The 17,030-nt window shown below is 55.9% G+C and overlaps 1 protein-coding gene across 6 annotated transcripts in view; it reads left to right on the top strand.

Annotated features, from left to right (window-relative positions):
• Positions 1-563: 563 nt before the first annotated feature.
• Positions 564-17,030, top strand: part of PRKCZ (protein kinase C zeta) — a 145,517-nt gene continuing 129,050 nt past the window's right edge. For 2 of the 6 annotated variants that reach the window (XM_064281112.1, XM_064281115.1), the window contains exons 1-4: positions 564-684; positions 7,611-7,732; positions 9,727-9,816; positions 11,455-11,505. In XM_064281112.1, the coding sequence (XP_064137182.1) occupies positions 614-684; positions 7,611-7,732; positions 9,727-9,816; positions 11,455-11,505 (334 nt within the window). In that variant the 5' untranslated portion in view covers positions 564-613. Of the gene's footprint in view, positions 685-2,788; positions 3,188-3,239; positions 5,151-7,610; positions 7,733-9,726; positions 9,817-11,454; positions 11,506-17,030 lie in introns of those variants that run through there. The other 4 variants (XM_064281111.1, XM_064281116.1, XM_064281117.1 and 1 more) reach the window with 4 other exon arrangements.

Below are 17,030 nucleotides of genomic sequence, written 5' to 3' on the forward strand. Positions count from 1 at the left end.
AGTTCCCGGAGGCGCCCGTTTCCCGGAGGAGCCTGGCGCCGAGAGGGCTCTCAGGCCCCTCCAGCCCGGCCCCCAGTCTCACGTTGCCGGGCAGAGCCGGGCCACGCGTGCTCCCATTGGCCGCAGGTGGGGCCGCGCCCCGCCCGACAGGTAGTTCGTCCTGCGCCGCGGCGATTGGGCCGCGGCCGCGGAATCCCCCGAGGATTGGCTCAGGTGGCCGCCCGCCGGCGCCCTCATTGGCCGCAGGTGCCACCGCCCCCGCCCCGGGACGACCGCGCCCCGCCGATTGGCCGCCGGCTCGGCCTCGGGTCGGCCATGTTCGGACCCCCGCCCCCGTGGGCCCCTGACGCCCGCACTTCGTGCGCGCCGCCGCTCGGCCGCGCGCCTCCGCCCGGCCGCGCCCCCATCCCCGCCCCGCGCCCAAGTTCCAGCAGAGTTGGCTGGGCCAGCGTCCGTCGGCGGCGCGTCCCTTCGCCCCGCGCCGCGCACTCCCTTCCGCGTTCCGCCGCTGGCCACACCTGGCACTGCTGCGCCCCCGGCCAGGTGCGCCCCCAGCCATGGCCCGAGCGCCCGCACCACCCGAGGCGCGGCCCTGACGGCCGTCGGGAGCGCCATGCCGAGCCGGACCGGCGCCAACATGGACGGGAGCGGCTGCCGTGTCCGCCTGAAGGCGCACTATAGCGGGTGAGTTCGCGCCCCGACGGCTGGAGGAGTCGGAGCGCGAGCGGGCGGCGGTCGGGGCGCGGAGACCGCCGGAGAAGCCCCTGCGGACCCCGGGCCGGGAGCTGCGGCCGCGATGCGGGAGGACAGCGAGGCCCTTCGGTCCCAGGTGCATCCCGGGAGGTCCCGACGGGCAGCGCCGAGAGGCGGCCCCGGGAGCTCTGGAATGTCACCCGCGGGAGCCTAGCGGACAGGGCGGGGTTGGCCTGGCTCCGGATGGCGGAGCCCGGCTAGAGAGCGCTGCTGGGCGAAGGCGGGTCCCTGGCCGCTCCGGGTCCGCGCCGTGCCGGCGCCGCGCTCCAGCACTTGGGCTTTACCGACTCGTACTGGCCGGAGGACCCCGCGGGGCGAGTGCAGGGGCGGGGGAAGCTGGCGTTGCTGGGAGTCTGGCAACCTGGCCACATTGCTGTTGACATTTCCAGTGGAAATTTGGCTATGGACATTAGCCTACAAACCTTTAAGGGCTAAAATTTGCATAGAATTGTGAACACTTCTGGAAGTTTAAAAAAGATCGCGATTTTCTAAACTTCTCCATAGTTTACGGGACAGCTCAGTTAAAAAAAAAAAAGTGTAATACGGCCGGTGAAGACAGGTGCAGCGAGCGCGCAGATGAGTGCGAGAACCGAGGGACCCTGCCGGGCCGAGGCGCGGTCTGTTGGGGGCCTTTCCAGCAGACAAGACTTTCGCGTCTTCGTCCGCCTGGGACGGCCTGGACTCGACCTGGGTCTCTGAAATGGGACTAGTGGGCGCCTCACAGAGGTCGGTGACCGAGCGCGGGTCAAAGGGCTGCCCCTGGCGCTGGGCAACCCCTGGCGGAGTGAAGAGGCATTGTGCCCAGATTGCCGGGCTCCGTGGCATGGCAAATGGATCCCACCGCCGCCTTCCGCGCGGCGGGGACACCGGGTGAGGGAGGAGTGGGCGCGTTGGATCTGTCTCCAGGAGCCCGGAGCTCGAACCTGGGAGCTCCCGGAGGTGCTTCTCCATGTCGGGAGGGAAGTGGAGCCAAGCCGAGGGCCGGCCTTGCCCAAGTCGGTGAACCTGGTAGTCCGGCTTTAGCAGCTTCCCTTTGCTTCAGGGCGGTGGCAGCAGGTTCAGGCCATGGAGGCCTGGGAGCGAGGGGTGGCTTTTTCCCGAGGCCGGGCCCCGTCCTGGGCAGCCCTTTGGGGGTCCGTGATTCCCGCACCTGGAGAAGGGCCTGCCGACTCCTGACCTTGAGCGCAGCCTCTTCTGGTCTCTAGTCAGGTCCCGAGGGCGAGTTGGCCCCAGGTTTGCTGTCCAGACTCCGTGGTCTTCATCTCTTCTCTGAGGCCACTTGCTAACCCCCGTCTCTTCTGCTGGCCTCAGCCTGGGCACCTGAAAGTTTGTGGGAGGGGCGTTGGTGGCTACAGAGCAAGAAGGAAGTTTTCTTGGGGAGGGCCTGGCCCAGTAGCTCCCTGAGAGGTCAGAAGGTGCCGTCATCTGACCCCAGAGAGTGGGGGCTGATTAAAATGTCGAAGTTCTGGCCCTGGGACTTGTCCAGCGTCCTGGCTCTCCTGGTTCTTAAGCTCTCTGTTGAATGTCTCATCAGAGGTCCGAGAGGCTGCCCCTTCCCAGCGAGAAAACCAAACCCAGCATGGAGTAGATTCTGACTCATAATGACCCTATAGAAGGACACAGACAGAAGGATCCTGCAGATCTAGCAACAAGTAACATTTTTAAAAATTAGCGGGAGCAGAGGGTTGACCCAGCGCACCATGATGAGAACACATCCACTCCGGAGCTGCCCCTCCACCATGGGGCATGCAAGACCTTGAGTCTTTCGTCAGGACCAGTTCAGCTGGCACAGAGATGAGACACAGGCACCCAAGTAGTCCTGGGCAGAGTTGGAGGGCAGTGCCCCAGGGATTTCTCAGCTGAGTGCTGCAGCAGCTCCTGCCCACCCCATCCCAGCGCTTCAGGCCCCTGGGGAGCGCTTTGGTTTCTAAGCACCCTGTAATGAGACCTGCTGACTCCAGTTTCAAGGCTGAGAAGGCCACGCCCCCTTCCTCTTCCTTCACCCCGTCCCCTCCCCCTCCCCTCCCCAGCCCCTTCTAGTTCCTCTCTCTCTCCACTCTCAAGCCCCCTTCCTTCTCTCCTCTTCCCTCTCCTCTTCCTCATCCCCCCTTCATCTCCCTAAGTCCTCTCCTCCCTTCTCCCCTCTCTCCCTTTTCCCATTCTTCCTCTCGACTATCCTCCAGGTTCCCCCTCTCCCTTCCCTGTCCCTTTCTACCCACTTTCTTCTCCCTTCTCCTTTCTGCCTGAGGCCTTCCCCAATCCCAGCCACTTCAGCCCTCCCAGCACCTGCTTCTCCTAAAGCTTCTGCCTTGGTGTCTCTTTCTGGGGACTGGAAACTCTGAGACCTGGGGCACTGGGGATGGGGAGACCCGGTACCAGAGCTCAGCTACTGCAGTGTTCTGGAAAGTGCCCACCAAGATGAGGTGGCCACCAGGTGAGAGGCTGCCACTGGGATGGAGGTGTCCTGGGGACACTGCTGTGGGGCTCCACAGTCAGGAGCTGAGGATGGTACACCTCAGAGACGCTGGTCTTAAAAAAGGGAGTGTTTTTCAGCCATCCGCATGGTGATGGCCCCCCTGGGTACCCTCCAGAAGCTTGACCCCCCCTCCCCAGTTCCTTCAGCAGGGGGGTCCAGCAGTACCTGAAAGCTCAGAGAGTTTCCAGGTGATTATAGGCGCTTGCTGAGTTTAGGCCCTGCTCTGTTGGTTGGAGTTCCAGATCAAACTTGTTGGCTGTCGAGCAGATTCTGACTCATGGTGACCACCTGTGTTACAGAGTTGAACGTAGGGTTTTCTTGGCTGTAATCTTAATGGAAGCAGATTGTCAGCCCTTTCTTCCGTGGTATTTGTGTGTTCCAGAGGCCTATTTTTTTCTTGTTGTTTGCCATTTAGTCAATTTCAGCTCGTGGTGACCCCATGTGACAGAGTTGAACTGCCCTAAAGGGTTTCCTAGGTTGTAATCTTTACGGAAGTGGATCTTCAGGCCTTTCTCCTGCTAAAACCCAACCCAATCCCATTGCCGTCAAGTCTGACCCATAGCGACCCCATAGGACAGAGTAGAACCACCCCACAGGGTTTCCAAGGAGTGCTGATGGATTCAAACTGCTGACTTTTGGTTAGCAGCCGTAGTCTAAGTAGTATAGGGTCATAGAGATGCTTGGTTGCTGGCTCTCTCCGGCTCAGGCTTTTATTCTAGAGCTTTTACTGAGACCCTCCTATGTATACAGCTCAGAGCTTGGTGCCCAGGCTGTTTGGGGCCTCGTCCTTCTCAGGGCCTGGGGGAGCCATGTGACCACGGACCCTTGGAGGGGCATGAGTGGGGGTTGTTGGCCATTGGACAGAAGCATTGGGCTTGGGGGGCAGTGGAAGTTGGAATTACCCCCAACTTGCCCTTGGTTGGTGTGGGGTAATGCCCCTTGGGGCTGGAAGGCAGAGCTGCTGCGCTGGGTGAGCAGGTTTGGGGGTGGAGGGAGTTAGCAGCCATGATGAACTTGAGAGGACCTTCTGACATCCCTGGAGAGATGTCCCAAGGTTACCAGAGAAGAAGGGGTCAGAGCAGGGGCCCCTTCAATTCTGGGGATCTGGGGCTGGGAGGTCTGGGGGGCAATCAACGGCTGCAGACATTCTAACGAGAAATGGGAGTGGTAGCTGCAGAGTGATGGGCTGGGGTTGGAATTTCCTTCCTGGAGAGGGTATGTGAGCAGGTGTGGGACTGCTGAGGGAGATGCTGATGGTCTGGGGAGGAGCTGCTGAGAGAGAAGCAGATGGTCTGGGGAGGGGGCTGCTGAGGAGAAGCTGATGGCTTGGGGAGGGGATTGCTGAGGAGAAGCTGATGGTCTGGGAAGGGGACTGCAGAGGAGAAGCTCATGCTAGAAGCCAGGCCCTAGGGGGTCCTCAGTGACCAGACCATGCCAAGAGGCCCTGTTGCATGCTTTTTGGGTATCAGTACTCTCCTAAGCAGTCTCGGAATTCCAGAACAGCTCCCCAGAGGTAAGTGACCTGCCCTGGCCTCCCGGCCAGGGGGTGTGGAGAAGCTGGCCAGGGGGTGTGGAGAAGCTGGCCAGGGGGTGTGGAGAAGCTGGCCAGGGGGTGTGGAGAAGCCAGTGGAGGGTGTGTCAATGTGGACTTGGACTGTGAGGAAGTTCCCACAATGCTTTGGAGGACGAAAGTGACAGCTGGGAGGTGGTCAGGGTTTGGCCGAGGGAAGTTCTGTTATTGTCTATCTGGGCATGGGAAGTGGACTCACGTGGGCATGAGTCATACTGTGTACTCCTTTGCACTCTGTGGCCATGGTTTTAGGGTGAAATCGGGTGTGGTTGTTTTCTGGGAACAGTTGGGCATCTTGGTCACAGCACCATAGGTGGACAGTCAGGCTCAGTCAGGGTGGTGTGTTGTTGGGTAAGTGCAGTGGACAAATGGTGCCGGGGGAGCTGAGGGCATGTTGACAGATATAGAAAGGACAGCCCTAGGTGTAGGCTGGAGGAAGGGGGTGTGAGGATGGGAGGGGGTGAGGAAGTGGGAGGGTCAGTGGACTGGACATGGTAATGTGGCCGGAGCGTGCTTCCAGAAGGAAGGGCCAGAGGGTTGGTCATGTGCCCCGCTGATTGGATTCAGAGTTTGGATGTGATTGAGAGTGGTGATGGAGGTGTGGGGGGTGGGCAGGATGGATCCCAAATCATCAGGATTGGGTGACAGAGGAGTGGGCGGTGGTACAGGTTGGTGTCACGGACCCCCAAAGTGCCAGGGTTTTTACCAGAGCCATCCACCTGAGGAATTAGGGGAAGACAACACCTTTCACTGGGGCTGAGGGCTGTGAGGGAGGGGAGGTGGGGGGACCATTGCTGAGGATGACTGGCCTTAACTCCCAGAGGTTACAGAGGTAGGAGGCCTGGCTGACCTCAGGGTGACCCTCTCTGTGCCTTGGTTTCTTCATCTGTCCCTATTGTGAGGATTAGCTGAGTTAATCTCTGTAATGAGCTTAGAGCAGATGCTGGGGTCCCTGAGCAGAGGGTTGCTGGTTCTGGTGGGCAGAATTGGGCAGTGGGAGGACCCCCTCTCCTGGTGACGATGAGTGAGATCTCTGCCCTGGGCTGCTGTGCTGGGGCCTGTGGTAGGCGCTAGGCTGGCCACAATCGTGGCTGTCCTAGTCTGTGGTCTCCTGAATGAAGACTTTCTTTATAAGCACTTGTTGGGAGCCATAAAGTTGGTTCTGACTCGTAGTGACCCTGTGTACAGCAGAACGAAACACTGCCGGGTCCTGAGCCAACCTCACAGTCATTGTTGTTTACAGGCACTGGTGGGATGGAATACAGATAACCTCGATCAGAAAATCAGCCATGTTACCCTCAAGCAGAATTTGTGCTTGTGGAGTTTGGGGTGACTGGGAATCACTGTGCCGTCCCCAGCGTGTTAATTTCCTAGGACTGCCAGAACAAAGGACCACAACTGGGTGGGTTATGAGAATAGAAATATATTGTCTCACAGCTCTGGAGACTGGGAGTCTGAGATGTGGTGTCTGCCTTGTCCATTCCTTCTGAGGCTCTGAAGGGAAATCTGTTCCTAGCTCTGTCCGAGCTCCTGGTGGCTCCAGGCATTGTAGCTGCATCTCCACATGGGGTCCTTCCTCTGTGTCTCGCCTCTCTTATAAGAACACCACTCAGATAGGATTGGGACCCACCCTGCTCCAGTACCCACCTCATGTTAACTGAAAACATCTACGAAGACCTTATTTCCAAGCAGGGCCACATTCACAGGTCAGGACTTCAACATATTTCTTTGGGGGATACAGTTCAGTCCCTAACACCCAGCTGTTGAGGTTCGGTATCCCATGTTTGGGTGAAAAGCTATGTGATTACATCCTGTGACTGAGTTTCCAAAAAAGTGCCTGAAATTGTGTGGTTGCCACTTGGAGGGAGTGTGAGCAATCCCTCCAGAGTTTTAAAAAACCCAGCCTTCCATGATTGAATTCCTCAACTCCTCCCCCCAGTTTCCACTTCCTGTTCCTCCTCGAATTTCTCGCTCGCACAGATGACGCCTCATGTCACTGTTTGCAGTAGTGAGGTATGGGGCGGCTTTCATCATGTTTTTTTAAATCGATAATGCAGATGGTCTTGAACACTACCTGGCCCTTCTCCCCGGCTCCCTTTGGTGTAGAACTTGAATCTGATGCCTGGGCAGACGCCACTGCCCAGCTCTCCACTGGAGGGAGGGGCTTTCTGACCCAAGGATTTCCCTCTAGGAAACCCTGGTGGCATAGTGGTTAAGTGCTGCTGGCTGCTAACCAAGAGGTTGGCAGTTCAAATCTGCCAGGTGCTCCCTGGAAACTGTATCTGGCAGTTCTACTCTGTCCTATAGGGTCGCTGTGAGTCAGAATCGACTCGACGGCAGTGGGTTGGCAACACAGAATTTTCTGTGCAATCTACACGTATTAATGCGGTGGATAGATATTTCATGTCTGTACAAGGAAATACAGAGTGGTAATTTTAAAAAACCATGGTCAGTGGTTTTATTTTGTAACATGCTCTTTGGGGGAAAAATTTCATTTCATTTATTTAATCCATAAAAAAAATTACCGGTTGCTGTTGAGTTGATTCCAACTCATGACAACCCCATGTGTGTCAGAGCAGAATTGTGCTCCACAGGGTTTTCAATAGCTGATTTTTCAGAAGTAGGTTGTCAGGCCTTTCTTCCAAAGCACCTCTGTGTGGATGCGAACCTCCAACCTTTCGGTTAGCAGCTGACCTCATTCACCATTTGCACCACCCAGTTCTTTGATCAATAACCTGATCAATCCATAATGAGTATTGCACTTGGTTTAGTTCTCCCTGTGGTGAAACGTATGGCGTCCTTTCTGCCCAGGGACATTCTGATCACCAGCCTGGATGCAGCTACCACCTTCGAAGAGCTCTGTGAGGACGTACGGGAGATGTGCCGCCTGCACCAGGGCCAGCCGCTCACCCTCAAGTGGGTCGACGATGAAGGTAGCCCTGCAGCTGCCCCCTCCCTTCCCATCCCCCACCATCGTCAGCCTTCATCAGAGTGGCTGTCCGTGCGGAGTTTGAAAACCATGGAGTTTGACTTGTGCGGACAGCTTCTCCCCAGCAGGGACCATTGGAAATGATTTCCTGGAGGGAGATGGGTTGCTGGTGATTACATTGAAGCTGGGTGTTGGGGCAGGGTTGTGCTGATGGGGTGTCCATCGGCCTGGGGGACCTTGGTCCTGAGCACCAGGAAGAGGGCTACAGGGGTCTCCCAGCCCCACCTGGGTGGATCCTTTCCCTCCTCACCTGACCTTCCTTCCTCATATTCTGTTTTTTTCCAGTGGGTGATTGGGAAGCGGGGGCTCTTCATTTTCTCAGGAAACATGGGGAGGGAGGGCGAGCACAGCCAGGGCCCAGTGAGGTCTCCCTCCCTTGCCCTCTGTCTCTCTCTCTGCCCTCCTCTGTCTTTCTCTTTTTCTCTCCCTTTCTCCTGGCTCGGTGTTTCTTTTTTTTTTTCTCTCTCTCTCTCCCCTTTTCTCTCTTATCCTCACTATCCCTCTGTCTTGATCTCTTTCCTTCCCTCTCTCTCCCTCCCTCTCTTGCTCATTCACACACACAGACACACACACACACACTCTCTCTCTCTCACACACACACACACGGACACACTACTATAGTTGGAAAGGTGGTGGCTCCAGGGCCTGGGAGAGACATCTGTGGTGCTGGCTTATTTATTGGGACTGGTTCAGCAAGATGCTGGTGCTCTGTGGCCCAGAGGCCCACAGAATACCTCACTGCTGTCATGTCATTTTAACCCATGTACCCTCTGGCAGGCTGCAGAGACTTGGTTTTGAAATCAGAGCCTTTCATTTCTTTCCCTTCCAAAAGCTACATTGATATGTATTTTTAATAGGATAAGAACTGGCCCCATCCATCTTCAAAGAAAAAAAGTATTTCCTTCTTTCTCACATAGAGCACTGCTGTCCTCTTATGGTGAATGTCTGCCCTGGCAGGAACGCCCATCCCCCAGGGCAGGGGGTGGGTGTCTGCATTTCACAGGCTGACAGGGGACTGGGGGTGGGGGTGGGGGTGTGGCCTCTTGGGAATGTCGTCCTGGGCAGTCAGAGCTCCTGTCACCCTAGAACATGAACTTTGCTGATCTAAATGGGATTCCTGAGGCTGAGATGTTGACATAGGGCTGGAGGGGCTCAGGGTCAGGGATGGAGGTTCGTGTTCTCCGAGCAGGGCTGGCAAACAAACGTCCTAGGCAGCCAGGTGCTGGAGCAAGTCCAGCAGGGACCCCCTCTCCCACACAGCTGTGGCTGGTAGTCAAAGACATGCTGGAGCCTCAGTGCTTCTCGGGGAGGATGGACAGACTGGCCTGGCATTTTCCTCATGGTGAGCAGGTGGGGTGGGCATCATAGCCATCACACAGAGCCACTCTCCACACAGGGGTGCTTCTTCTCCAGCTGTATGTTGCATGGCTCCATATCTGTAAATAGGCACAGGAGCGTACATTTACATAAATTGATATAAAGTAATGGTCTTCTCGATATCCATCTTTCAACAAAGTGTCAGGCACCTCAGCCCCTCCTGCCTCCTCTTTCTGTTGCAAGTAGACACCTGTGGTGTTGTTTCTAGACACTTTGACCTTCCTGTCTAGTGAGAGAGCCCTTTTTCTCCTGTCTAAGACTGATTGGAGGAGAATGTTCTAGTATTGTTGGCTATGTGGGCCAGCAACACAGCATTTCTGGGCCCCCCATGGCAGTATTCCCAGGGTCCTGGGTGGACTCACCTCCCTCTTGGGGCCGACTGCCTGTGATAGGGACCTCAGGCTGGGTGACATGCGGGGCTGGACGGGCTGCTCTAGGACCTGCCTGTAAACTCTGGGTGGCTGGCCTGAGCCGGGAGACTTTGCCCGCCTGAGCTCACTGTGATGCAACAGCATGGCGGCGCTTCTTGGCAGCCTCAGCGATGTCTCCTGCCCCGCCCAGGTGACCCCTGCACTGTGTCCTCCCAGATGGAGCTGGAGGAGGCCTTCCGCCTGTCCTGTCAGCGCAGGGACGAAGGGCTCATCATTCATGGTGAGTGACCGCCTGGCAGGGAAGGGTCACCCATGTCTGCCCCCTGTGGCCTGTGGAGGTGGGAGCCTGGGTGGGCAGGGGGCAGAGGGACCCTCCATGGCCATAGATGGGCAGCTTTGTCGGGGCACCTGGGGCCTGGAGGCCACACAGAGGAGATCGTGGTTTAAAATGTTGTGAAGCCAGAGAATTTGAACATGTTCACTCCAGTGCCATTTGGTTTTGTTTTTTCTCTAAGATTTTATTGACCTAAATAAAAATTACTCTTACTGGGAAAGAGTCCATATGATTGGGTACAGCAGAGGTGGCTTCTCACAGGACGCAGAAGCATACCCTTCGTTCTGATCCTGGCTCCTCATGGCTATCCTCTTTGGGAGCTGGGACCTGCTTGGGTTGGCAGGATCAGCCTCTCTGTACCTTTCACTGGCTCACAGCTCATCTGTTTGGCACATGTGCTGGTGGGTGGGGGAGCGATGGGCAGCCCAAAGGAGTTTGTGTCCCATCCTGATTCCCCTCCGGGCTTTCTTCAGGTCTACGGTGTTCGTTGGTTTTTTAAGCTCTGAGTTGGTTTATAAAATGGATGATGGGAAAGGTAAGCCGTGATCCCAGGTGGAATCTTCAAACTGTGGTTTTCAAACTGGGTCCCCAAATGCTTTTCGGTTCTACAGGGTGTCTTGGGGCCTGACAGAGTCTGGTTCTGGTGGCGTCGGCTCTTTGCCAGGGCTGGACTCAGACCACCACCCAGCAGCAAACCATCCCATTTCCTGTCAAATCAGTCACTGTCCCTGACACTGGGCCAGTGGTTAAAATACAAAATTTTTGGCATGCTTAATGAAAATGAGGTTTTTTTCCCTTATTTTCTTTTTTATCGTAGTAAGTATATATGTAACAGATCATTTACCGTATCAACATTTTTCATGTGTACAATTCAGCGACACGATCTGTTTCTCATATTCGTCAACCATTGCCATTATCCATTACCAAATCTTCCCATCACCCTTACCAGAAGCTCAGTGGTAAAATGAAGTTTTTAAAGTAAAGCCGGCCACAGTGTGCTGTATTTACTGTGACGATCAGCACACTGGTTTTGCCTCTCCATTTTGAAGGCTCTGATGCTTTAAAAATCCCCTTTATTTTCTAGACTAAGAAAAAATTTGTTGTAGCTAAAAGTTTTAATATTTTTGTAGCTTCTATTTTACTAATTTATTGTGGAAGCTCAGGGTATATTTTATAACATTTAATTTTGAACTTGGTCTTGAGTCTAAAGAAATTGAATCTAATGTGGCTTTTAAAAATTCTTTTTTCAACGTAATTGCAGTTCTTTCCTGATTTTTGTATTCATTTATTCTTAGTACAAGTCAGTTTGATAACTTTGTTATCGTGACTCCTCCAGTTGCTTTTCCCCTGAAGTTTTTAGTGTATTTTGGAGTCTTATAAAATGCAATTTGGCATGCACAGATGATCTGCTTGGGTTTCTGACACACTACCTTAGTGAGTATCTCCCAAGAGTGGTTCTCACTGGCACCATAGAGCTTCATATGAACGTGTTTCTGGTCGACCTCACGGAAAGTGGGCTTGTGATGAGAGACTGGGCGCCCACCGGCCACTGCACTGGTACTAACTCCCTTCCTTTGTGCGCAGTGTTCCCGAGCATCCCTGAGGAGCCCGGCATGCCCTGCCCAGGAGAAGACAGTGAGTACCTCGGCGTTCCTACCCTCGTATGTTGTGTGCTGTGGGATTGGGCTAGCCGCTGCTTGTGTTGAGGAGATGAGATGGTGCTTCCTGCAGAACGTGACTTGGGGGCCTGGGCCCTGTGGGAAGTCAGAGTCTTTGAGTGGATAGGCCCTCAGTGGGGTTCCCTGGGCCAGGGCCCTGGTCCTTTTCCTGTGCATGTCTGTTCTGGTTGCTGAGCCCCTGCATCGGGGGAGGGGACTGGCTTGGTTAGTTGGTGGCTGTCTTAGTCATCTAGTGCGCTGTAACAGAAATACCACAGGTAGATGGGTTTAACAAAGAGAAGTTTATTTCCTCACAGTAAAAAAAAAGTAGGCTAAAAGTCCAAATTCAGGGCCTAAGCTCCAGGGGTGGGCTCTCTTTCTGTCGGCCTTCTCATCAGCCTTCCCCTGGTCTAGGAGCCTCTCTGCGCAGGGACCCTGGGGCCAAAGGAGGTGCTCTGGTCCCAGCACTGCATCCTTGGTGGCGTGAGGTCTCCCTGTCTCTCTACTGGCTTCTGTCTTTTATATCTCAAAAGGGCTTGCCTCAAGACACAATCCAATCCTGCCTAACACAGCCGCTGCCCATCCCCCCTTATTAACATCCAAGAGGCAGGATTTACAACATATAGGAAAATCACGCAATACCCAGAATTGCGGCCCAGTCAAATTGATACATACATTTTTAGGGGGACATAATTCAATCCATGACAGTGGCATAACGAAAACCCAGGAAATGCCCTGATCCCTCTCCTCCAGAACAAAAGGCCCAGGCTGGAGGTGCTGGATGCCCCTCGAGTCATCCTGCCCCAGCTTCTGGTCCCCCCCAGACCTGGTCGTCTGTAGTCAGTGACCACAGCCCTTTCCTCAGTCCATACAGGTGCCCCCAGGGTGGGGTGGGATGATAGTGTCTTTTCTGTTTCTATGGTGGTCCCTTGGCGAGAGATGGAGCGAAATGAGTCCAGCCAGGTGCAGTGGGGTCAGAAGCTTTGAAGTCAGAGAATTTCTGACCTGGCTTCTGACTGTATCCCAGAGGCCCCTGGATCATGGGCTTTTGGTGGGGAGAGCAGTTGTGCCCCGTGCCATCCTCCAGGGCAGAGCACCGAGCCTCACATCAACCAGCCAGACACTGCTTGGCCTCTGACCTCGGTGCTGTAAGGCTCCATCTGGTGGGCAGGGAGTCCTGGGACTGTGATGGCCACTTGCTTGGTACGGGGACTTGGCTCGGTCCCTCTTCTCAGCAGGAGCTCCCTAACTTGGCTCTCGGGTGGGCTTTTGGCTCCTAGTCTGCCCCTCTGCCCGGCTGAGGTGCTGCCACTGGAAGCCAGGTTTGGGGCAGAAGGAGCCTGAACCGCTCACTGGACGCCTGGTGAAGATGCTGCGTGGGCAGATGGGTGTGGGTCTTGGATTTGGGGGAGAAGTTGGGGCTGAAGATGTTGCTTCGGTAGCCCTTGGCATAGAGGTGGCCGTCGAAGCCCCGAGATTTTACATACTCTTGCAGAAAGAGTACCTGATGATCAGTGGCCCGGCCTAGGGTCCCCATAGTGAATGGGCAACCAGGACGGAGTGTTCAGTGAGGCCACAGAACTATCTGGAGAACGTGGAATCCTGGGTGGGAGCAGTGGGGGTGCCCTGGGGCTGCGGGGAGGAGATGTAGAGGTGGCTGTGATGAGGGTGGGAGAGGGATTAGGTGCAGGGGAGAACTAACCCTTTGGCCCTGGTGTGCCTTCTCAGTGCCAGGGGCTGCCGGGGAGGGGGGAGGGGGCGCAGCAGGAGCCCCAGTCCTGGTGGGAAGACTGATCGCATGCAGGATAGATAAGTAAAACACGCACCATCAGTGATGACAGATACGGCCTTGGGGGAAGGGTTGGATTTGGTGCCAGGAAGGTGCGTTGGGAAGGCTCAAAGGGGGGGGGGGGTAAGAACTTTCTGGATCAGGCATGTCCAAGCTGCCCCAGGCGCTTGGGTGTGAGTTGTGCTTTGAATGCAGGTGGCTTGGGAATGTCAGGATTTGGGGCTGGGGGGGTGTTTATAAGGTGGGTCCTACAGGGGGTGCCATGGAGAGGTGGGTGGGGCCAGGCAGGTGCTGGGCTGGAGGGGAAGCTGATCCCTGTCCCAGGGAGCATGCAGGTGCCCCCAGGCAGCAGAGAGGAGCTGGATGGGGACGGCCTCAAAGTCAGTTGGGTTTCAGGGTCCTCATCCCTCCAGGGCTGCCCCTTCCAGTGACATTCCTGTGTGAGGAGCTGCCTGGGTTTGCAGAGCCGAGGTAGGGGACATGCCTGCTGTTCTAGGAGCCGCCCTCGAGATCCCCGAGTCCCAAGGAGAGGGACGGGCCCCTAGAAGGGCATTGCTGTGCTCTGACAGCTCACATGTCCTTGTGGACACGGAAGGAGATGAGACAATCTCCCCGGTAAGTGTGGTGCCCCTCTACTGCACTCTGTGTCCCTGACATGCTGAGGTCATGGAGGGACACCTGGACAGCTCTTTGGCTGCAGTGACCCCATGTCTGTGTCTCTTTGCCTCACCTTGCACCTGGAACTGCATACCCCAGAAATGTTGCCTGCCAGCCACGCAACCAGTGGCTTCTGAGCCTCAATCTCTGGTGCCGGCATCCAGGGCTGGGCGCTCACTGCCATCTGCTTGGCCGGGCCTGGCTGTGTCACCTAGTGTCCCAGTTTGCACTCACTGTCTGCAATCTCCCTCCTCCTGCTCTGTGCCTGTGGGTTGGTGGCCACGCCTACCTGTGGCTCAGACCCACACCCAACCTCACATGCAGCTGGCCACCTATGAGGTTCAGACTCTGCAGAGAAGGAGGTGGGCCATGAGAGATCACAGGATGCCCCATGAGGGGTCTCTGCCAGAGGGCAAGCACCAAACGTGTGGGTGAGGCATCTGGGTGAGGTGAAAGCACCGGGCAGGAATTCGAAGAATGTGGGTGGGCCTGGAGAAGGATTGTCTGTCCTGGAGTGACCACTCAATGTTGTGGAGAACATTCCACCAGACGGTAAGAGACGGGGGTTGGGGGTGCTTGGCAGGTGTTTCTCTACCTGCTCCTCATGGGGGTCCCCGCCATGAACTAACGTGCTAGGCAGGATGGTGCTCGAGGGTGAGGGAGGGTGCATGAGTGTCCCTGGGCTGCGGCAGCAAAGTGCCACAAAGCAAGCTGCTTAAAATGACAGAAATTTATCGTCAATACATTTGCAGGTTGTGAGTTCGAATTCAGGGTGTTGGCAGGGCTGTGCTCTCTCCAAGGCTCTGGGGAAAGTCCTTTCTCTTCTCTGCAGGCTCTGGTAGTCCCAGGCCTTCCTTGGCTTGCAGCTGCAGCGTAACCCCATCATCACATGGCTGTCTTCCCTCTGTCTGTCTCTTCTCCCCTTTCATAGGACACCACTCAGATGGGATTAGGACCCACCCTCTTCCAGTGTGACCTCATCTTAAGTAATAACGTCTGCCAAGATCTAATTTTCAAACAAGGTCACAGAGATTAGGAATTCAACATTGAATTTTTGGGAGACATGATTTCCCCGATACCAGTTGGTCTCACTGAGCTGGAATCTCTTGTGCAACTCTTGCAGGGCTGGCCAAGCTCCTGGGGCTGCTTCTCTGATAGTTTATGTTTTTGTTTTATTGTAATGCTAATTGTAGACACGTTAATTAGAATGACGGTCTTCTGGCCTCTTCTGGGACTGGGTGGGCCTCTGTGTTTATGACTCCTATGGCCTCATCAGTACTGCCCATTGTGCAGGGCTGGGGCAGGGGTAGAAACTGGCAGCGCGTACTTGGCACAGGGTGGTTGAGATGGGACTCAGTGGTGAGTTGTTAATGAGACATCGTTTTTGAGGGCGCTTACCTGCTGGCCCTGTATTGGTGCCTGAGGGGCTGGGCCTGGCCTGGCAGCGTGTGCTGGGAGCGGGCAAGGAGGAGCACAGAGGGCCTTTGTGGCCGGTGAGCTCATGGGTGCCCAGCCCTCGGGCCTTACTGGCTGCTGTGTCTCTCCTCTGTGCATTGTCCATTCATGGCCTGGCTGTCCGAGCTGGCCGCTCTTCACCCCGCTCCGATAGTGCTGCGAGATTGTCTCTCAGGCTGCTCCTCTTTCACGAGGCTACTTGTGCCTCTTGTTACATAGAGATGCTAACGTTTAATTTTTGCATGTTCAAATCCATAGGTATTTTCTTTCCTGCTCCCCAAATGGTGACATTGCTTTGTCCACCTGGAGCCTCCAGCTGTGCTGGGGTGATTTTGACCCTGGCTGGCTGCACCCCATCACGGGGTCTGTGCTGGCCATGGCTCCTTCCTCGGTCTCAGGTGGACACAGTGAGGCCCCAATATCTAGCAAATCCGTCTCCTGGCTCTGTTTCCTTGGCCGTGAGCCCTCTCAGTCAGAGCAGTTTCACCTGTGAAATGTGTGAATGTCATACCTGGGCAGGGGGAGGTAGAGGCAGGGTCCATGCTGCATGCGGGTCTCCACACCTCAGACAGCAGCCCTTCCAGCAGATGTTCCTGGTGACCAACGCAGATGAGTGAGAAAGGGCACAGATCTTACTGCCCAGCATGACTACTGCTGACCATGACAATGGGGCCCCACCTTGGGCCATCTCTGGGGCCATGTAGGCTGATTGCCCTCAAGGACTGATTCTGTCTTTGACCTCCCCTCACCAGGTGGCCCCACTGCTGCCATCCCCACCCCACAGACAGGAGCTAGGGTGGGCTTCTGTGAGCACTGAGCCCAGGGCGAGGGCAGAAGTCCCTGAGCCTTCCCCCTCCTTGGGCTCAATTGTCCCCTGGTACTCAGGGGTCTCAAGAGGCACCCAGCTGAGGAGAGGAGGCCTGGGGAGGCTGGTGACTAGGCAGGGACTAGGTAGGTCATCGGGGAGTGGAGTCTGTACCCCGACCTGGGCTGGTGGCCCTTCTCAGCAAGTCTCTTATGCATAATCTCCTGAGAGGAGTGGTTTGGCTCCTCTGGTACTTTTTGTGGAATCTGTCCCAGGAAATGCTCTCTGGGTGGGGTCCCTGTGGCTCTCTTGTGGGGAAGCCTCATGTGGGGGGCTGTGGAGCTGTGTGCAGGGCTGGGGTGGTGAGGGACTCTGGTGGGAGGGGGGTTCCTTGGGTCCCACTTGGGTGCTACACAGCCCTGGGGGGCTGCCCTCTCCTGATGAGGGTTGCTGGGGGAGTATGGGGAAGGAGCAAGGAGGCCCTGCCCTGTTGGAGGCTGACAGTGGGCCCTGGTTGGCTGGGCTGTGGTCGCTCTTACCTGCCTGTCTGGAGCTCCCCCTCCTTTGGGTCTCCAAGCTCTCTTACTCTCCAGGAATGTTAGGTGTGGGGAAAAGCTCTTTTCTCTGTTGTCACCCCTGCATCTATACTCTGGGACAATCTTCTCTTAGACTCTAGCAGAGAGAGACTTTCCATGGCCTAGGATGGCTCTCTGGGCCTGGCTGTGACAAACAAGCACTGGCCTTTGAGGGAGGGGGGAGGGGAAGACTGGTGCTCTGTCGCCTGGGGCAGACACTC

The sequence above is a fragment of the Loxodonta africana genome, chromosome 3, assembly GCF_030014295.1.
Source record: "Loxodonta africana isolate mLoxAfr1 chromosome 3, mLoxAfr1.hap2, whole genome shotgun sequence".
NCBI classification, from domain to species: Eukaryota; Metazoa; Chordata; class Mammalia; order Proboscidea; family Elephantidae; genus Loxodonta; species Loxodonta africana.